Genomic DNA, 17,695 nt, shown 5'->3' on the forward strand with positions numbered 1-17,695 from the left:
TTACATGAAAACGTATTATTTTGTGATCACTATTACCCAAGTGACCCCCAACTAATATATTTGATATGCGGTCTGGCCTATTGGTTAATATTAGGTCTAGCAGTGCCCCCCTTCTTGTTGGGTCCTGAACCAGTTGTGAAAGGTAATTGTCTCTCATAGTAGTCAAAAACCTATTTCCTTTGCTTGAACTACATGTTTCTGTCCCCCAATGTATTTCAGGGTAGTTGAAGTCTCCCATAATAATGACTTCTCCTTGAGTCGCTGCTTCATCTATCTGCTTTACGAGGATATTCTCCGCTACTTCCATTATTTTTGGAGACTTATAACAAACCCCTATCAGTAATTTATTATTTTTTCCCCCTCCCCTTATCTCCACCCACAGGGACTCTACATTTTCATTAGATTCACATATATCCTCCCGCAAGACAGGTTTTAAGGATGATTTTACATATAAACACACACCCCCCCTCGCTTGTTTGTACGGTCATTTCTGAACAGACTATAGCCCTGTAAATTAACTGCCCAGTCATGGCTCTCGTCCAGCCATGTCGCAGATATCCCTACCATGTCATAATTATTTTCCAACAAAATTAATTCTAATTCCTCCATTTTGTTGGTGAGGCTTCTGGCATTAGTGTACATGCATTTTATGTATCTCTCTGTACCTCTATTCCATCTTACTTTATTGACTGTTCTAACCCCACCCCCAATTTCTTTATTTGTGCCCAGGTCACTATCTGCACTATCTTCCCCACCTATAAAATGAATACCCTCCCCCCCAATCCCTAGTTTAAACACTCCTCCAACCTTCTAGCCATTTTCTCCCCCAGCACAGCTGCACCCTCCCCATTAAGGTGCAGCCGGTCCCTAGCGTAGAGTCTGTAGCCAACTGTGAAGTCGGCCCAGTTCTCCAGGAACCCAAATCCCTCTTTCCTACACCAGTTCTTGAGCCACTTATTTATCTCCCAAATCTCCCGTTGCCTCTCTGGCGTGGCACGTGGTACCGGTAGTATTTCAGAGAATACCACCTTGGAGGTCCTTGCTTTCAGCTTGCAGCCTAATTCCCTAAAATCATCTTTAAGGACCTTCCACCTACCTCTAACTTTGTCATTTGTGCCAATGTGCAGCATGACCGCTGGGTCCTCACCAGCCCCTCCCAGTAATCTGTCAACCCGATCAGCGATGTGCCGGACTCGAGCGCCAGGTAGGCAGCACACTGTTCGACGATCCCTGTCTTTGTGACAGATTGCCCTATCTTTTCCTCTAATAATTGAGTCCCCCACTACCAGCACCTGCCTAGCCTGCCCTACTCTCCTATTTCCCTCTTTACTGGAGCTGACACTCGTCCCCTGAAAGCCGGAGATGCCTTGCTGCAGTAGTGCTACCCCTGTACCATCACTCCCCTCATCTGCCAACTTTGCAAACTTATTGGGGTGTGCCAGATCAGGACTAGCCTCCCTGGCACTCTTCCCTCTACCACCCCTTCTAACTGTCACCCAACTAGCGACCTCACTGTCCTGCAGTTCCCGACTACCACCCTCCCCCACATCTACCCCAGTAAGCTGCTGCTCAGTGAGCAGCAGACTCCTTTCCATGTTGTCAATGGATCTCAGTGTTGCCAGCTGCTCATTTAGATCCAGTATCTGGGCTTCCAAACGCACAACGTGCACACATCTCGCGCAGCAGTAAGCAACCTCGACCTGCTGTTCAAGGAATACATACATGTGGCAAGATGTACACTGGATAGCATTGTCAATAATGGAGCTCATTTCCTAATGGGGATTGCAATATACAGAATGTTAAGTAAAAAGTAAAGTAAAGAATTAATGAAATACAGTCAGCAATTCAGTCCAAAGTCCTCCCTTCCAAACTCCCTGAATACAAAGTCACTGAAAAACAAGTCACACACTTACTTTCGTTCGCACTTACGCTCCGGACTCACGCAGCTCGTTCACACTCGCAAACTAAGATATTTAAAGAGTTTTTTTTTTTTTTCCCTTTTCCAGCAATGCACCCTTCACCTCAATGCACTTCCAGTGTCACCCTTAGTAATATTTGAACACTGTAAACATCCTAGACACGGGAAAGTTCCCCTCCGGGGGGTGGCCAAGGTGCGTTGGATTGGTCCCTTATTTGTAGATCCCACGTCGGCTCTAACCAAATGGTTGCGAATGTTTCGGGATCTTTTATGACATAGTAGGGGGACATCGGTAAATTTCTCTATATCCGGATAAGATTGCCGTAACAGGGACCAATATTTTTAATCCACTTGAATATCTGTCCCCCAAAGGGGTGATAGGTGTTCACGAAAGTCAGTCGTGAGTTATTATTCCGTCGTGAAGTAGGTTGGGTGACCTGGTTCAAGATATGTGATGGGTAACCCCTCTGTCGAAATTTGTCGTTCATCTCCTCATGTCTAATTTTTTTAGAATCTGCAGTAGACACTATTCGATCCACCCTATTATGTTGTGATTTTGGTAATGACCTTTTAATATGGCCCGGGTGAGAACTGGAATACAACAATAGACTGTTTTTATCTGTTGGTTTTGTGTATAAGTCACTGACTAGATATCCTGTGTCAACGAGTGTAATCCGTGTGTCCAAAAAACGTATGGAATGTGGGTCTTGGTGTATGGTAAATGTCAGATTAGTAAGTTTGCTGTTAAGGTCATCAAAAAAAGTTTTTAAGTTTTGTCTTGTGCCAGTCCAAATAAAGAAAATATCGTCAATAAAACGTCTCCAGCATAGCACATGCTTTTCAAACAGAGGGTGAGTATATACATGATCTATCTCAAAATTCCCCATGAAGATATTGGCATAGGGGGGTGCCACATTGGAGCCCATCGCCGTACCCCTCTTTTGAAAGAAAAAACGATCTTCAAACATGAAAAAATTTTTGGTGAGGATCAAAGTTAATAAATCACTGCAAAAGTCAATCTGATCGGCTGAGAATGTAGTATGGGCTCTTACAAATTTTATTGTGGCACAAATGCCCTACTGGTGATTGATACTAGTATAGAGACTGTTGACATCCATTGTTGTTAGGATGCTGTTAGTAGGGATTGGTCCTAATTCTCTTATGCATGTCAAAAAATGGGTAGTGTCCTTAAGGTATGAGGTAATCTTCTGAATATGGGGTGTTAAAATTTTTTCTAATGTAATAGCCAAGGGTGACAAAATAGAATCTGTAGAGGCTACAATAGGTCTCCCGGGTGGTGCCCATAGATTCTTGTGTATTTTGGGTAAGGTATAAAATACCGGCATTATTGGGTTTGGATTGACCAAAAATTCTGACAGTTTGGAATCGATTGTGCCTCTCTGAGAATGATGTGAGACTAAATTTTTAATTAAATTAGCTACCTCTGTGGTGGGGTTACGTGTTATAGGTAGATACGTTTCAGTATCATTCAATTGAGTGTATATCTCTGATATATAATAAGACCGGTCCATAATAACAATTGCTCCCCCCTTATCAGCTGGTTTTACAATAAGTTCTTTCCTTTTTTTCAATGAGGAGAGGGCCATACTTTCCTCAGGGTTGAGGTTATTTTTGTTATGCAGATCGCCTCTCTTTATGGCTTGTAGGACTTCATTAATGTCTTTCTGGACCAAGTCAATATATGTCTCTACATGATAATATGTACAAGGCGGTTGGAAATGGCTAGGAATACGCAGTTTCAAGCCATGTAAAGAGAACATTCCATCATTCTGGCTGCTCTGAGAGGGACCTGGAGGATCAGTAGTAAGCCCCCTACCAGAGGAAAAATGGACTTTCAATCTTAAGGTTCTATAAAAGCGTTGTAGTTCTTGCTCCAGTTGGAATGTATCAAAGGCAGGTGTAGGGCTAAATGAAAGACCTTTTTGCAATAGGTCTAATTCGGCCGGTGCTAAGGATTGTGAGAAGATGTTATACACGATGTTAGTCCTACCCGAGAACGAGTTGTCATCCGAGCGTTGTCTGTCTGTCGATCGCCTCCCCCGCCTCGTCTTATTCTTGGTGGACGGTTTCTGCGTTGATCCAAAAAATAATTTGGTTGATAGGTACCTCGTTTGCTGTCTGTAGAGGAGTGTCGGCCTGGAGAAGAGTTGTATCCTCGCCTGTATGATCTGCTGCTTCTGCCTTGATCTGAAGAGCGCCATCTATACACTTGATTATTGAGGTAGTTTTCAGCGTCACATAGAAATTTAGATTTTTTCTGGATCTGGAGTTCGTTGCGATATTCAGAAATGGTTTTGTCCACTTTGTTTTTCAGTGTTGTAAATTCTTCAGATGAAATCGTATTACTCAATTGTTGCTCAGTAGAGGCAATCCTAGTATGTAGATTGGTTATTTCCTTCTGGAGAAAATCAATTGTCAACACAATAATGTCCATTGAGCATTTGTTGAGGATCCCCTCGAACTTACTGCAATAATCAGAGTTATCATTAAATAGAGTAGGACGTAGGTTGACTCTTAATCCTCGTGGAATTCGTTGTGTTTTGTGATATTCTGCGAGAGTAACGCAGTGTAGATCCAAAGCGGTATACCTCCTTTGTTCCTTCTCTAGGTCCCTTGTGCGTACTTCCTCAGTGGGGGTGTGGAGAAATGTAACGGGAGTTGTGACATGTGCAAGTATTCCACTTGCTTCTTCCTGATTAAAGGCAAAGGTTGTGAACGACATTGAAGCCACAGGAGCGTAATCCCAAGAAACAGTCAATTGAAAAAAAGAAGGATCGCTTCACTGTATCAAACTTTTAGGGTGCTCTGAAGAAATAGGTAGTATAGATATCAAAAAAGAACTTCGGCACTCCAATATGGATGCAAAAAATTGGTTTTTATTAGCAGAATTCCCCATAAATGAAAAGCAGTCCGTTTCCACCTAACATGGTCTTTACCCATCACATATCTTGAACCAGGTCACCCAACCTACTTCACGACGGAATAATAACTCACGACTGACTTTCGTGAACACCTATCACCCCTTTGGGGGACAGATATTCAAGTGCATTAAAAAATATTGGTCCCTGTTAGAGCAATCTTATCCGGATATAGAGGAATTTACTGATGTCCCCCTACTATGTCATAAAAGATCCCGAAACATTCGCGACCATTTGGTTAGAGCTGACATGGGATCCACAAATAAGGGACCAATCCAACGCACCTTGGCCACCCCCCGGAGGGGAACTTTCCCGTGTCTAGGATGTTTACAGTGTTCAAATATTACTAAGGATGACACTTTTACACATCCTCATTCTGGCAAACGTTATTCTATTAAAGAATATTTCTCTTGTGATTCCACGTATGTGGTGTATCTAATTAAGTGTCCATGCGGTCTCGCGTATGTTGGTGAGATCACCCAACATATCCGAGACCGCATTTCACAACACAAATCAACAATTCTTTGTGGACGCATGATGTTACCTATACCAGCACATTTTCTAGCTATGTCCCACAACATTTCACAACTAAGGTATCAAGTAATTGATCACATTCCGCCAAATAGACGGGGGGGGGCAACCGGATTCAAAACCTCAAAAAACGTGAGCTATACTGGATACATACGCTACAGATCCTCACTCCGAAAGGACTTAATAGGGAGTATGAAGCACAATATGAATAAAAAATTCCTATATCCCCCCCAAAAATCCCTCTACCTATATGACATAAAACTCACTCTGTCCAGTGTCTATTGGATAGGATAATAAACCAGGGTTTAGCGGATAATTCTATGCTACTGATTAAAGTTTTAAGTTGTGGGTCATTCACTGGGCTTTCAGTATGGGTGACTAGATTGTTTGTCATTTTATAATAATTGAATATATTTCATGTTACTGATTATTTAGGACTATTCAGTAGGACTATGAGCTGTGTATCCACCTGACTTCTGCACAACACAACTGATGGTCCCAACCCCATTTATAAGGCAAGAAATCCCACTTATTAAACCTGACAGGGCACACCTGTGAAGTGAAGACCATTTCCGGTGACTACCTCTTGAAGCTCATCAATAGAATGCCAAGAGTGTGCAAAGCAGTCATCAAAGCAAAAGGTGGCTACTTTGAAGAACCTAGAATATAAGACATATTTTCAGTTGTTTCATACTTTTTTGTTAAGTATATAATTCCACATGTGTTAATTCATAGTTTTGATGCCTTCAGTGTGAATGTACAATTTTCATAGTCATGAAAATACAGAACAATCTTTAAATGAGAAGGTGTGTCCAAACTTTTGGTCTGTACTGTATATATATATATATATATATATATATATATATATATATATATATATATATACTTTATATTCTTGTGGCAGCATGAGGTCTCCTACTATATCATTATTCTTGAATTTATATACATATATAAACATTTTTTTAAAAAAACGCACGCTATTTGCATATTCTACTGTACCTTACAAATTTATTTCACAATCTTTTGTGGGTTATTCCACATCATTTATAAGTAGATGTATGTGTATATTTTGTTTTTCCTTATTTTCTGTTTATATACAAATGTTGATGGGATATATTCTTTTGATGTTTAGCATAGGCCCTGAGAAAGACCATGTTAGGTCGAAACGTTGGCCTGCTTTTCATTTAAGGGGAATTCTGCTAATAAAAACCAATTTTTTGCATACATATTGGAGTGCCGAAGTTCTTTTTTGATATCTATACTACCTATTTCTTCAGAGCACCCTAAAAGTTTGGTACAGTGAAGCGATCCTTCTTTTTTTCAACAAGCTTCCATTGCTGATAGACCCAGAGGCTGTTGTTAGGTCTCAGCTTGCCATGATAACCATCGATACACCGTGATTGTAACATGGGGGTAATAATGAAGGTACAGAGGGGGCCCCTTCCTTCTGTCCACCATATTGATGCGGTGGTCGCTATTGACCGCATCATCTAAAGGGTTAAACTGTCGGGATAGGTGCTAACACCAAAGTCGGCAGTTGCAGCCAACTCTCCTTGAAGTGCGGGCTCAGCTGCTAAGCCTGCACAGCACGACTACCATGAAAATAGCACAGTTCATGTTTAATCCCATGTGCCCATGATGTAATGGTATGTCATAGGGCAGTAAGGTGTTAGACTTTTGATTGGTTGTTTCTATATTTTCCATTTACCATAATGGAGGACTGATCACATACGTGAGCTCAGGACATGGAATGCAATGTGTGGACCTGGGGAGGAATCATTGACCAGACCTGAGGCTCCTATGATTTGTTGGGTTGACCCCCAGTTGCCTCTATTAAGCACTGTGAAGACCCATACAGAGGCTCAGATATGTTATCATACACTGACTATTAGCTTCATTCAAGGAGTCAAATATAAGAATTTTCAATAATAGTTGAAATAATATTTAATTATTTATTTATCAATTTCCTATCAGTATGTCTTTGGAGTGTGGGAGGAAACCGGAGAACCCGGAGGAAACCCACGCGAACACGGGGAGAGCATACAAACTCCATGCAGTTGTTCTCTTTGGTTGGGTTTGGACCCGAACGCTGCAAAGCAACAGTGCTAACCACTGAGCCACCGTGTTGCCCAATAGTCTTCAATGTGGCACTAATCATGATAGGACGAGAACAGAGACCGAGCCCGGAATCTGTCTCCTTATGCAGCAGGAAGCTCACTTTATTCCGTGAGTTCATCTGACTGCGGAAAGTCCAGTAAATGTCGTATCCAGAAGTGAGAACAGAGACCGAGCCCGGAATCTGCCTCTTGATGCAGCAGGAACCTCACTTTATTCCGTGAGTTCATCTGACTGCGGAAAGTCCAGTAAATGTCGTATGCGAGAACAGAGACCGAGCCCGGAATCTGTCTCTTTTTTCTGACTTGTTTTCGCCTTGTGGAAGAGTCGTCACATCCGGCTGGATTCTTTGTTCATTGACGGATCACAATCAGGCCTCTCTCCGGAATAGTGATCTGTAGAAATAATAAATATGACTGAAGATGAAACAACTGGATATCATATATAAACGGCAGGCAATGTACTCCTGGTTACTGATTTCTAGCCTTGTGAGAAAAGATTTAAGATAAGTGATATTGGCTTATTCTTAGTTTAGGACTGTACCCCCCATTCATATAGAGGGGGCTGACAATCACTATGTGAGATCTGAGACCACCCACTGGACTCCTAAACCCAGAATGTTTCATATTGGCCGGCACTAAGCATTTCATGGATATCTAAGAAGTACATGAGTGCAATTTTTTAAATCTATAAATTTAAATTAAAAAATAAATTATTGATTATGTAGCGTTAATAAAGCTAGATCTAAATAGAACTATTTTTACTGTAAAGGATCTTCTCCCCACTATTTTAGCTTTAGTAAAAGATCAAGTATTTCTAAAACATTAAAAGACATCCAGGAACTTAAAGATGTCAGACAAACCCCTGCAGATCCCCAATGAATCTAGGACCTCCAGCAAGTTGTCATAGCCGGAACGGACATTGAATGTACAACGTGATGATTCGTGCCGCAAAGCTGGAGCCACTGTCTCCAACAAAAGAAGCAAAACGTAGTTTAACAAGTGTACAGTTTTATACGATGATTTATATGGTTGTATAACTAATATATTTCCCATCTGGTATTATCACTCATCCCCTTAAAAAATAAAATTGGTACTTAATATTTTATCTCCTCTTGTAAAAGGATTGAATAGTTCTAAGAAGAGATACCTGGCCTGGAAAGAAACTAAAATTTCTAACTCTGAAATAATAGGATCTGAAAACCCACTCAAATTATATTCTCAAATTATATATTCTCATTACCAAAAATTAAAAAAGTTAAAGTTGACTATTCCCATCTTATCTTACCTTTCATTTTTCCTCAGGTCCAGCTTTAAAAAGTTCTAATTTATGGAGCTGTAGATATTACCTCCTTCAGGACAAAGTCTATAAAGATGAAATAAAATTAAATTATTTGATATAAAATGATACAGAAGGATTATCTACATGTACAGTAAAGCATTAAACCTGACATATTGTGCCACTACGTGTTTCCAAGAGACGCACTATAACATTATGCTGCGGTGCTCCTTTACTCCAATGAGACCCCGCAGAGCATTTCCTTCCCAACCTCCTCTATGCTGGAGAGGTTGTGCTAAACCGGGAGACATTTTACACATATTTTGGAGTTGTCCATAAAGGAATTATGGAAAGAAACTTTGAACTTACTCCTATGAATTTCTAAACCCAATATTCCACTTACACCACAATTAATATTATTATCACAAGGTCTAGAAGAAATCCCACCCAAATTTCAACATATCTCTTGTCATATCTTTTTGGTGATTAAACATTTAATCGCAACAAAATGGAAGCAAATAATTCCTCCATCAATATTAGAAGTAATGGAAAGGCATCAACGCACAATATTAAAGTTCAACTTTGCGATTAGTGAAAAAATGTTGTAGCTGATATTTAGTTAGATGAATGCCATAGTGGAAGAGTTTTTTTTACTCAGGCTAAACCCAAAACTTAAAAACTAAAATAGTTGTATAAACAAACAATACCGGATATATACCAAACTAATTGTTTACACATATTATGGTCAAAGTTATAATAGTTGTTTATTACTAATAATAATGACTAGCCTTGCCTTTACTTTCTCTCCTGTAACTTCCCATTGTTACCCCATTACTCCTTTTTCCCCTCCCCAATTTATATTCCTTCTTAATGTTATTTTTTTTTGTAAATGTTAAGTAAAAACAATTGAACGAGATGATCCGACATTTACCATTTTTTACCCGTTGTAAATCCTGTTGTTCTCCTGAATCTGGCATTGTTCATCCTTTGTTCCTCAAGATTCTAATTTCCTGAGAAATTGCCCCCTTTTCCCTTTATGTAAATCTAGTATTTGTATTTATTTTTGCCAAGTGGGCGTGACCCTCAAAAACTTCTCTTTTTGAGAAACATCTTGATGACAACGGCCAGTTGGCTAAAATAGTGGATAAATGTATAGGGAGCAGGGAGACCTATCAGGAACAAGGAGATTTGAGAACAAGAGACAAACAATGCCGTATTCAGGAGAATAGCAGCATTTATACCGGGTTAAAATAAATGTATATTTATGGCGAGTGACAGGTTATCTTAAAAGTAGATTCCACCAAAAAGACATAGCAGATTTTTTCAAATACAATTTATGTCATATAATCAGCCCCATATCAGTAGGGTAGGGTCACACTTAGGCTGTGTGCCCACGATGCGTTTTTTAAGCGTTTCCGCAGCGGCAAAAACGCTGCAGAAACGCTTAAAAAATGCATGGTAGAAGGTCTGCCATGTTCCCCAATGATAATCCGTATGTGCTGTGCACATGCTGCAGAAATTTCCGCTGCGGATTATCATTGCGTAAAAAAAGCAGCACTACCAATTATTTTGCGGAAGCGCTGAGTTTTCTCCGCCATTGACTTGCATTAGACCGCATGGACTCCGCATCACTGTATATGTAGATGTATGCGTTCCATTGTGGGGATGGTACCCGGGTGTGGAGGAGAGGAGACATCCACACCCAGGTGCCATAGTACCTGTAAAAAAAAGAATAAAATAAAAAATATATGTTATACTTACCTTCCGGCGGGCCGCGGTGCGCTCGTCCTCCCATGCCGGCAGATCGCGGTGGACTGAAGGACCTGCGCTGACGTCATAGCCATGTGACGGGTCACGCGATGCTGACGTTGGCAGGTCCTTCAGTGTACCGCGATCTGCCGGCAGCCAGGACGGAGTGAAGCAAGACTGCCGGGGCCATCGGAAGGTAAGTATATATTTATTTTTTTATTTTTAACCATTCTTTGGGGTCACACTATATAAATCCATGCCGTTTGCATGGATTTATATAGTGTGACCAAGTTGTCAAGCACTTTCCAAGTGATGCTAAAATCGCTTGGAAAGCGCTTATCAACCCGCATGCGGAAATGCATGTGAAGAACGCTTCACATCCGCATGTCCCTGGCAGAAAAACGCATGTACAATCCGCATGTACAATCCGCATGTACAATCCGCATGCGTTTTTTTTTCCAGGGGAGATGCAGAAACGCTCAGGAAAAATCCTGAGCATTTCTGCATCGTGGGCACATAGCCTTAGGATAAAACTATTTATGTCATAATAATAAGTTAATTGCAGCTTTGTTAATGTTATGTTATGCAGCTTTGTTAATGTTATGTTATGGAGCTTTGTTATGGGGATGGATGTATTATACAGATGCTGGGTATTACATTTACTAATTATGGAGCTAATGCTAATCCAATTCTGTAAGAGATATGATCGGATAATTAACTTATTTCTGCACGTACCTTCAGACTCTGTCTCTGCCTTCTTACGATCATTTTCAACAAAGAGGGCGCATGCGAAAAAGAATCCTCCTCCGAAAACCAGCACAAAGGGGCAAACCATGAGGGCGTACTGCAGACTGCGGAAGTTCGAAAGAGCCGAGTCTGGATTGTAACTTTTGATGCGGTCGGATATCTGAAGATGAGACGAGATAAATAATTATGTATGGTTAATGAAAGTAAAAAAACATAATTGACTGGACACGTTTATGCTGACAGCAGTCAATGGATACCAATGAAATCTGGTGATCATAGAAAGAGAAGGTGCCTCACTGCAGATAGCGGCTCCTCCAAACTATGAACAGCAATGCTTCCAGTATCCGCAGCTCCAGTACTACACATTGTCTGGGAACAGGACACTTGTGACATCCTTCTTCAGCAGATAATCTGTGACGTAACTCCAGGACATCTTGTCTTTGGAGTTCTGCCACCCCGTCAACAGAGCGGAAGAGAAGATGCTGCTCTGTCAACGTGATATCAGGGGAGGCCACTGAATCGCGGGTGTTGGCAGAGATCGGTCCCGGGCACTACAGGCAGGTATTTAGCAACGACTTGCCTGTTAGCCCATAGTAAAAAAAATCAAATAGTCCCGGTGAACCCTTTTAAGTATGTTATGAATAGGCTACAGCGAGTTTTAAAAACTCCTCTGTGACAGAGCATGTCCTATTCTCATCCGTTCTGCGGATCAGACTTGGCCAGTAAAGAGTAACTGTCGTTATAAAATCAATACAGTACACGTGAAAATAAGCAACTTTGTGGTAGATCTTATCAGATAAATCTGCTTATTTTTCCTCCATTAATTTATAACATTCTTAATTCACAGATAAAATCTGTAATCAGTGAAGACAGATTTTTACATTACTGAGATAGGAGATGACAATTGCTGTTGATCAGATTCTATGTACATGGGGGGAGCCTGCCTCTAGCTCCTCCCTCTTTCCTCTCCATAGAATGTTATAAGCACCAACTGTCATCTCCTATCCCAGTAATGCTTCACTGAATACAGTGAGAACTTTGAGAATAAACGATCAGTTCGAGAGGAGAAAGAAGCAGATTTCTCTGAAAAGATATATTCCAACGTTTCTTATTTTCATGTGTACTGTACTATTGATTTATGAAATAAAAATTAAAACTGGGGTTACTATTTCTAGTCTATAGGAATCTGTTAAAAATGGATGGAGAAAGGATGATATACTTTGTACTTCAGTTTTCCATCTGTGTTTCATCCATTTTTCATTGATCCATTATTAAGAGTCAATGGATAAATAAAGTTTGGACAGTCTACCACCTTCACTTTTTAAAAAAACAGATGACACAAGAGAAAAATGGTCTGTTTTGCGACAATGTACAAATGGAAACAGATGTGTGAATGTAGCCCTAAAGTGATGTGAGAATATGTAACAGCTACTTACTAGCCCGATGAAATAGGAGCTTCCAGCTTCCCCCAGCAGGTGGGACCCCGCCATCGATAACGCCTGTGCTGTTGATCGCCTTGTGGGAGAAACCACATACTGAAACAAGAGAATATTCTGAATGAGCAGAAGGAGTCACTGAACCCAACGAGACAAGAGAACATGGACAAAGTGAACATACTTGAAGCCTAAGTTAAAGAAGTTGTCCACTATGGATAGGGCATCAATGTATGATCGGCCGGGGTCCCGCATGCGGCATCCCTTCCGATCAGCAGTTATCGGTGCCGGCGGCGGCTGCCACCAGCCGGAAGTCCTTACCTATTCAAGTCAATTGAATAGGAGGTGGATGTGCAGTACACCGCGGTGACCACTATAACTTGACGGCCAAACACCGCAGGTAAGCCCCTCCGGCCGGTGGCAGCCGCTGCAGATACCAATAACTGCTGATCGCCGGGGGTGCCGCGTGCGGGACCCCGGCCATCCTACATTGATGCCATATCCTACGGGTAGGGCATCAATGTGAAAGTAGTGGACAACCCCTTTAAATGCACAATCAGCCAGGATAGATAAGAAGCCCAGACATGTTGTGGACTGAGATTTTACTAAAGAAGTTTTTAATCATCTTGCGCCAGGTTTATTTTTAGTTGGGAATTACCCAACAGACGCTTGGGCACAGCCAGGATTATGGGGCATTTGATGGGTAAAAACAGAACATAGAGACTGACTACATACATATAATTATAGCTATGATAAGTTTAGCGCTTTTCTCCACTCACCAGGCGGATATCAGTTGAAACTGAAAAGTTCAGGCTCAGAAATATGGTCCCGATGAATATAAACACCTGCAGAGAGTAAAGAACAATACATATAAACATTTGTGTCTTGCACGCTTTCCTATCCCCCATAGGTTTTGTCTGTATAATCCATTCATCCACCCCAGTCTCCGTACATTCATAGACAGCCCCCGCCATAGTCTATGATTTCTACTGCTCGGTCCTATAGCCGAGACCCAGTAAGGGGATGAAAGCAATCTGTACTCCAGGTACTTACATAAGTGGCCACAAGGCTGATGTCTGCAAGAATAATAGCCAACAGCAGGAAAATGGCGGAGCCCAGCAATCCAACCGCACAAACTATAGGGTCAGCACGAGGGTTGTACTTCCTGCATCTCTTGGCTATCTCCGCCCCTGTTCCAACTCCAAGGATGCCAGAGATGACCGTAAGTCCTCCGAAAATCAGACTGCAAAGAAAAGCGGTAAAGAGATTAGTAAAGTAGCTTGAAGAAATGAAATATAAATAATTTGATATAATAATAATTTGAAATATAAATATTTTTTTTTAGAGAGAAAACGGTCATAGGGGGAATTAAATTCCCACCAGTGAATGTCAAATTAAAGTTTGCTAAACTTGTACCTGTCATCATAGTTGGATAGTTGAGTCTGATATGGCGCCTTCTGTAGCATGAGAGCCCGGGCACGCTTCAGGAAAGTAACAGCCCAGAAGCCGAATGCAGCTGCCACAAATTTTACCATAATAGTCCCAAGAGTAGAAAACAGAAGACTTCGGCTGCAGAGAGAGAAAAGGGTAAAAAACTTGTAAATGACGCAGAAGTCACGGGGGAGATCAGTGACATAAATCAATGCACAGAAGACACCTACTTTTTACGCAGTTGGTTGGCATCCATAAGCCATCCTTTGAAGCTCAGTGGTTTGTTCTTTTCCTCTGCAGCTCCTCTGGACGGTTCTTTTACAAATGCAGCCATGAGCAGGACTCCTACCAGGCCCAGAGCAGAGATGATCTGTGTAGATGAAGAAGGAGACATCACATATCACATATACAGAGGTTTCATCACAAAAAGGACATGAGCACAGACTGTTGTGGAACTGGTTCCATTAAAGGGGATCTGCGACGAGGTGTTTGCTGCGCATCTGAGAGCAGCATAATGCAGGGACAGAGACCCCGATTCCAGCGATGTGTCACTTGCTGGTGTGCTTGGTGAAGTATTGATAAAATCCCAGTTTTCTCTGCTGCAGATCTAGCAGTACTCTGAATGCTGAGCTCTGTATACCCTGCCTACACCACTGATTGGTAGATTTTTCTGTGCACACTGTACATAGGCAGAAAGCCACCAATCAGTGGTGGGGTCGGGGTTACACAGAACAGGAGGACTACATGGCACGAGACAACTAGTCCCCTCGTCATAATCTCCTGCTAATAAAACAGTGATTTTTTTTTTAAAGCATCTACAAGGAGCAGTAAGTGACACATCGCTGGAATCAGGTGCTCTGCCCCTACAGGGCCCCTGCTCTCAGATCAAATGGAAAAACATACTGCCAGATTCCCTTTAATACGATTCAGGAATTATAATTAAGATTCACAGTTTGTCCACAAGATCCCTCAGACCTATTACTTACCCGGAAGGCCCATTGCCAGGCGCCACCAAATGCACTTGTCACTTTAGACCCAATGATGTAACCAAGGCCACTGTAAAAAACAAAAACAAAGTTGTCATAATTTCTGCACACATATAAACATATACATTTTTGAGTGCCTTTTTCCGGCTCCTCCTTCCTACTCCACCCCCTCCATAGACTTCTATGAGCAGCAACTGTTACCCCATGCCGCATAAAGCTATAATCTGTCTTGTCACTGAAGATGGATTTTTATCAGTGAATTAATGAAGGGAAATAAGTATATTTCCTGATAAGATATATTACAACATTTCCTATGTCCATTTAAATGATTTATAAAAAAACAATAAAAAGTGTAAGATCATTCTGAGTCTTCACATTCTTTGAGGAGCTCTTGTCATAAGTGCTAAAAGTCAAACTGTCTAGCAGAAAACTTTTTTGCCCATAGCAATCAGTGCAGTTTTCTGTTAGGGAAAGTCTTGACATTGCTGAAAAAATATTTCCATTTAGAGTCTTGAATCAATTTCCTAGAAATCTGCAGCAATTCCAGAAATGTTTGCTGGTTCACTGCTGATCCTCCCCCTACGTGTTGCGACACCATGATCATTACTTGCGGAGGGGTTTTTGAAACGCCATCCATATGTATTGTACATGCATCTGTAGAGCAAAATCCGTACCGAAAAAAGTCCACAGCAAATCCGCCTTGTCGGACTTACTCTTAGACAGTTTGGCTATGATTCCCTCCTTAAAACAATAAATAGATCTACACTCACCAGCCAAAGGGTGCTGCTAAGTAATACAAGTTAAGCGCGCGGCTGCGCCGATCTCCCACGAAGACGTCGGCAATGATGGAGGGGGCAGTTATTTTAAAACTTGCCTCTGCAGCTCCAGACAGTCCATTAATTAGGAGAAAAACTGTAAAATACTGTGAAAACACAAAAAAATATTCAGTGACCATTTATGAAAGTTTTCTAAGACACCTAAAGAAATACGGTAATGGAAAAATTATAAACTTTTCCTAATTTTGGACCCGCTCTCACTTTTGTCTTGCAAATACTAATGCAAAATACTGATCTACATACAAACAAGTGAGAGGCTTTAGGGCTCATGCAGACGTCGGTGGATCCCGGTCCGATCTCTGACAGCGTGATAGCGATGCTCGGGTCGGAAGACCCGCGGCCAGTCCGTGCATTATTGTCCATGATGGCACCGAGATCCACAGACGTCTGCATGAGCCTTAAGTCTTTATGCTTCTACCAATTAGATCAGTTACCTCATTGGGAACGTAGGACTTGCAGAGAATGATGGCCGACCAGAAGGACATCCCTGCACACATGATGTATTTTCTGTTCCAGCGGTCACCCAGGTATCCATAGATTTGACCAAACAGGACACTGCTGATCGTGAATACTAGAAGGGGAAAAACAAGAGGTCACAGTTAATAGAAATGATTTCTTTAACATATATTTATTTATATTTGAGGATTATTTAAACTGTTGCACTGAAAACACTTCTCCCGTCCTCATCACTGTTTGCATTTTTGGTAACTATAAAGGCGGCCATCATGTGAACGTTACAAAATTGGAACCTTATGATGTCACGAGATTCCAGCCGTCCTCACAAGTGACCTATAGAATGGGATTTTATGTTAAAAGTTTACCTAAGCTTATAAGGCCGGATTTGCTGTCGTCCATTTTAAATGCGCTTTGTAGGTAAGAAATCGCTCCTGCCAGAACAAAAAGAAGAACACGAATGATTATTGTAATTAGAGAAGTGCAGGAATAGACATCACAGCAGCTAACGAGCCTTCTCGTTGGCCATGAAGATTTTCTTCTTTTTTTGCAGTTTTGGGCCTTATACACCTTGCCCCCGACATAAGCCGGTTTACGCCTACTTACCTACGAAAGTGAAGGCAGCTATGAAGGTGACCAGATTGATGAAGGTTAGAACGCCTACAATAATGAAAGAGCGGACTATGGAGACTCCAGTCCGGGCGTGCAGGTCCTGTTCTTCGCAGTTTTCATCCTCATCTTGCTGGTCTTTTCCTTTTTCCACATCTTCTAATAGAAGTGGCATTTTTGGGGTGGAATTGAAGAGAGATACCATGTTCAACAGAGCCCTGCAAACACTGGAGAAAAACACAAGACGGTAAAAATATTGCATTAGTCTCAGTCAATTCCGTGGTAGTGCAGTATATAGTGTAATAAGCAATCGAACAACAATAAGTTTAAGTCCCCTAGAGGGACTAAAAATGAGGTCAAATTCAGCAAAAAAAGTTTTTCTTTAATATAAAAAAAATAATAAAATATAAAGATTTCAAAAATAAAGAGAAAAAAAACAAGCATATATATATATATATATATATATATATATATATATGTATTTTTCAGATTATAAGACTCACTTTTTGTTCTCCCAAATTTGGGGGGAAAATGGGGGTGCGATTTATAATCCAATTGTAGCTTACCGGGCTGGGGGGGTATCTGCGGTGGAGCAGGGTCCCAGGAGTCAGGGTCACTGCTGCAGGAAGTTGAAGGTGGTGGGGCGATGCTGTGGGCCCCAGACTGGGAG

General features: G+C 41.3%; 1 protein-coding gene across 1 annotated transcript; it reads right to left on the reverse strand.

The window, feature by feature from the left end:
- Positions 1 to 2,220: 2,220 nt before the first annotated feature.
- LOC141240130 (protein spinster homolog 1-like) lies at positions 2,221 to 17,230 on the reverse strand. The gene is made up of 15 exons (XM_073668601.1): positions 17,023 to 17,230; positions 16,785 to 16,850; positions 16,398 to 16,534; positions 15,898 to 16,049; positions 15,128 to 15,197; positions 14,372 to 14,511; positions 14,127 to 14,279; positions 13,764 to 13,953; positions 13,490 to 13,555; positions 12,714 to 12,812; positions 11,266 to 11,437; positions 8,852 to 8,868; positions 4,528 to 4,631; positions 4,147 to 4,404; positions 2,221 to 2,509 (listed from the first exon to the last, which is right to left on the reverse strand). Exons 1-15 carry the CDS (start codon positions 17,228 to 17,230, stop codon positions 2,221 to 2,223), a joined length of 2,121 nt encoding a protein of 706 aa, XP_073524702.1.
- Between the last annotated feature and the right edge of the window lie 465 nt (positions 17,231 to 17,695).

This window comes from Phyllobates terribilis, unplaced genomic scaffold (genome assembly GCF_046119375.1).
Source record: "Phyllobates terribilis strain yellow unplaced genomic scaffold, ASM4611937v1 Scaffold_800__1_contigs__length_655948, whole genome shotgun sequence".
Taxonomy (NCBI): Eukaryota; Metazoa; Chordata; class Amphibia; order Anura; family Dendrobatidae; genus Phyllobates; species Phyllobates terribilis.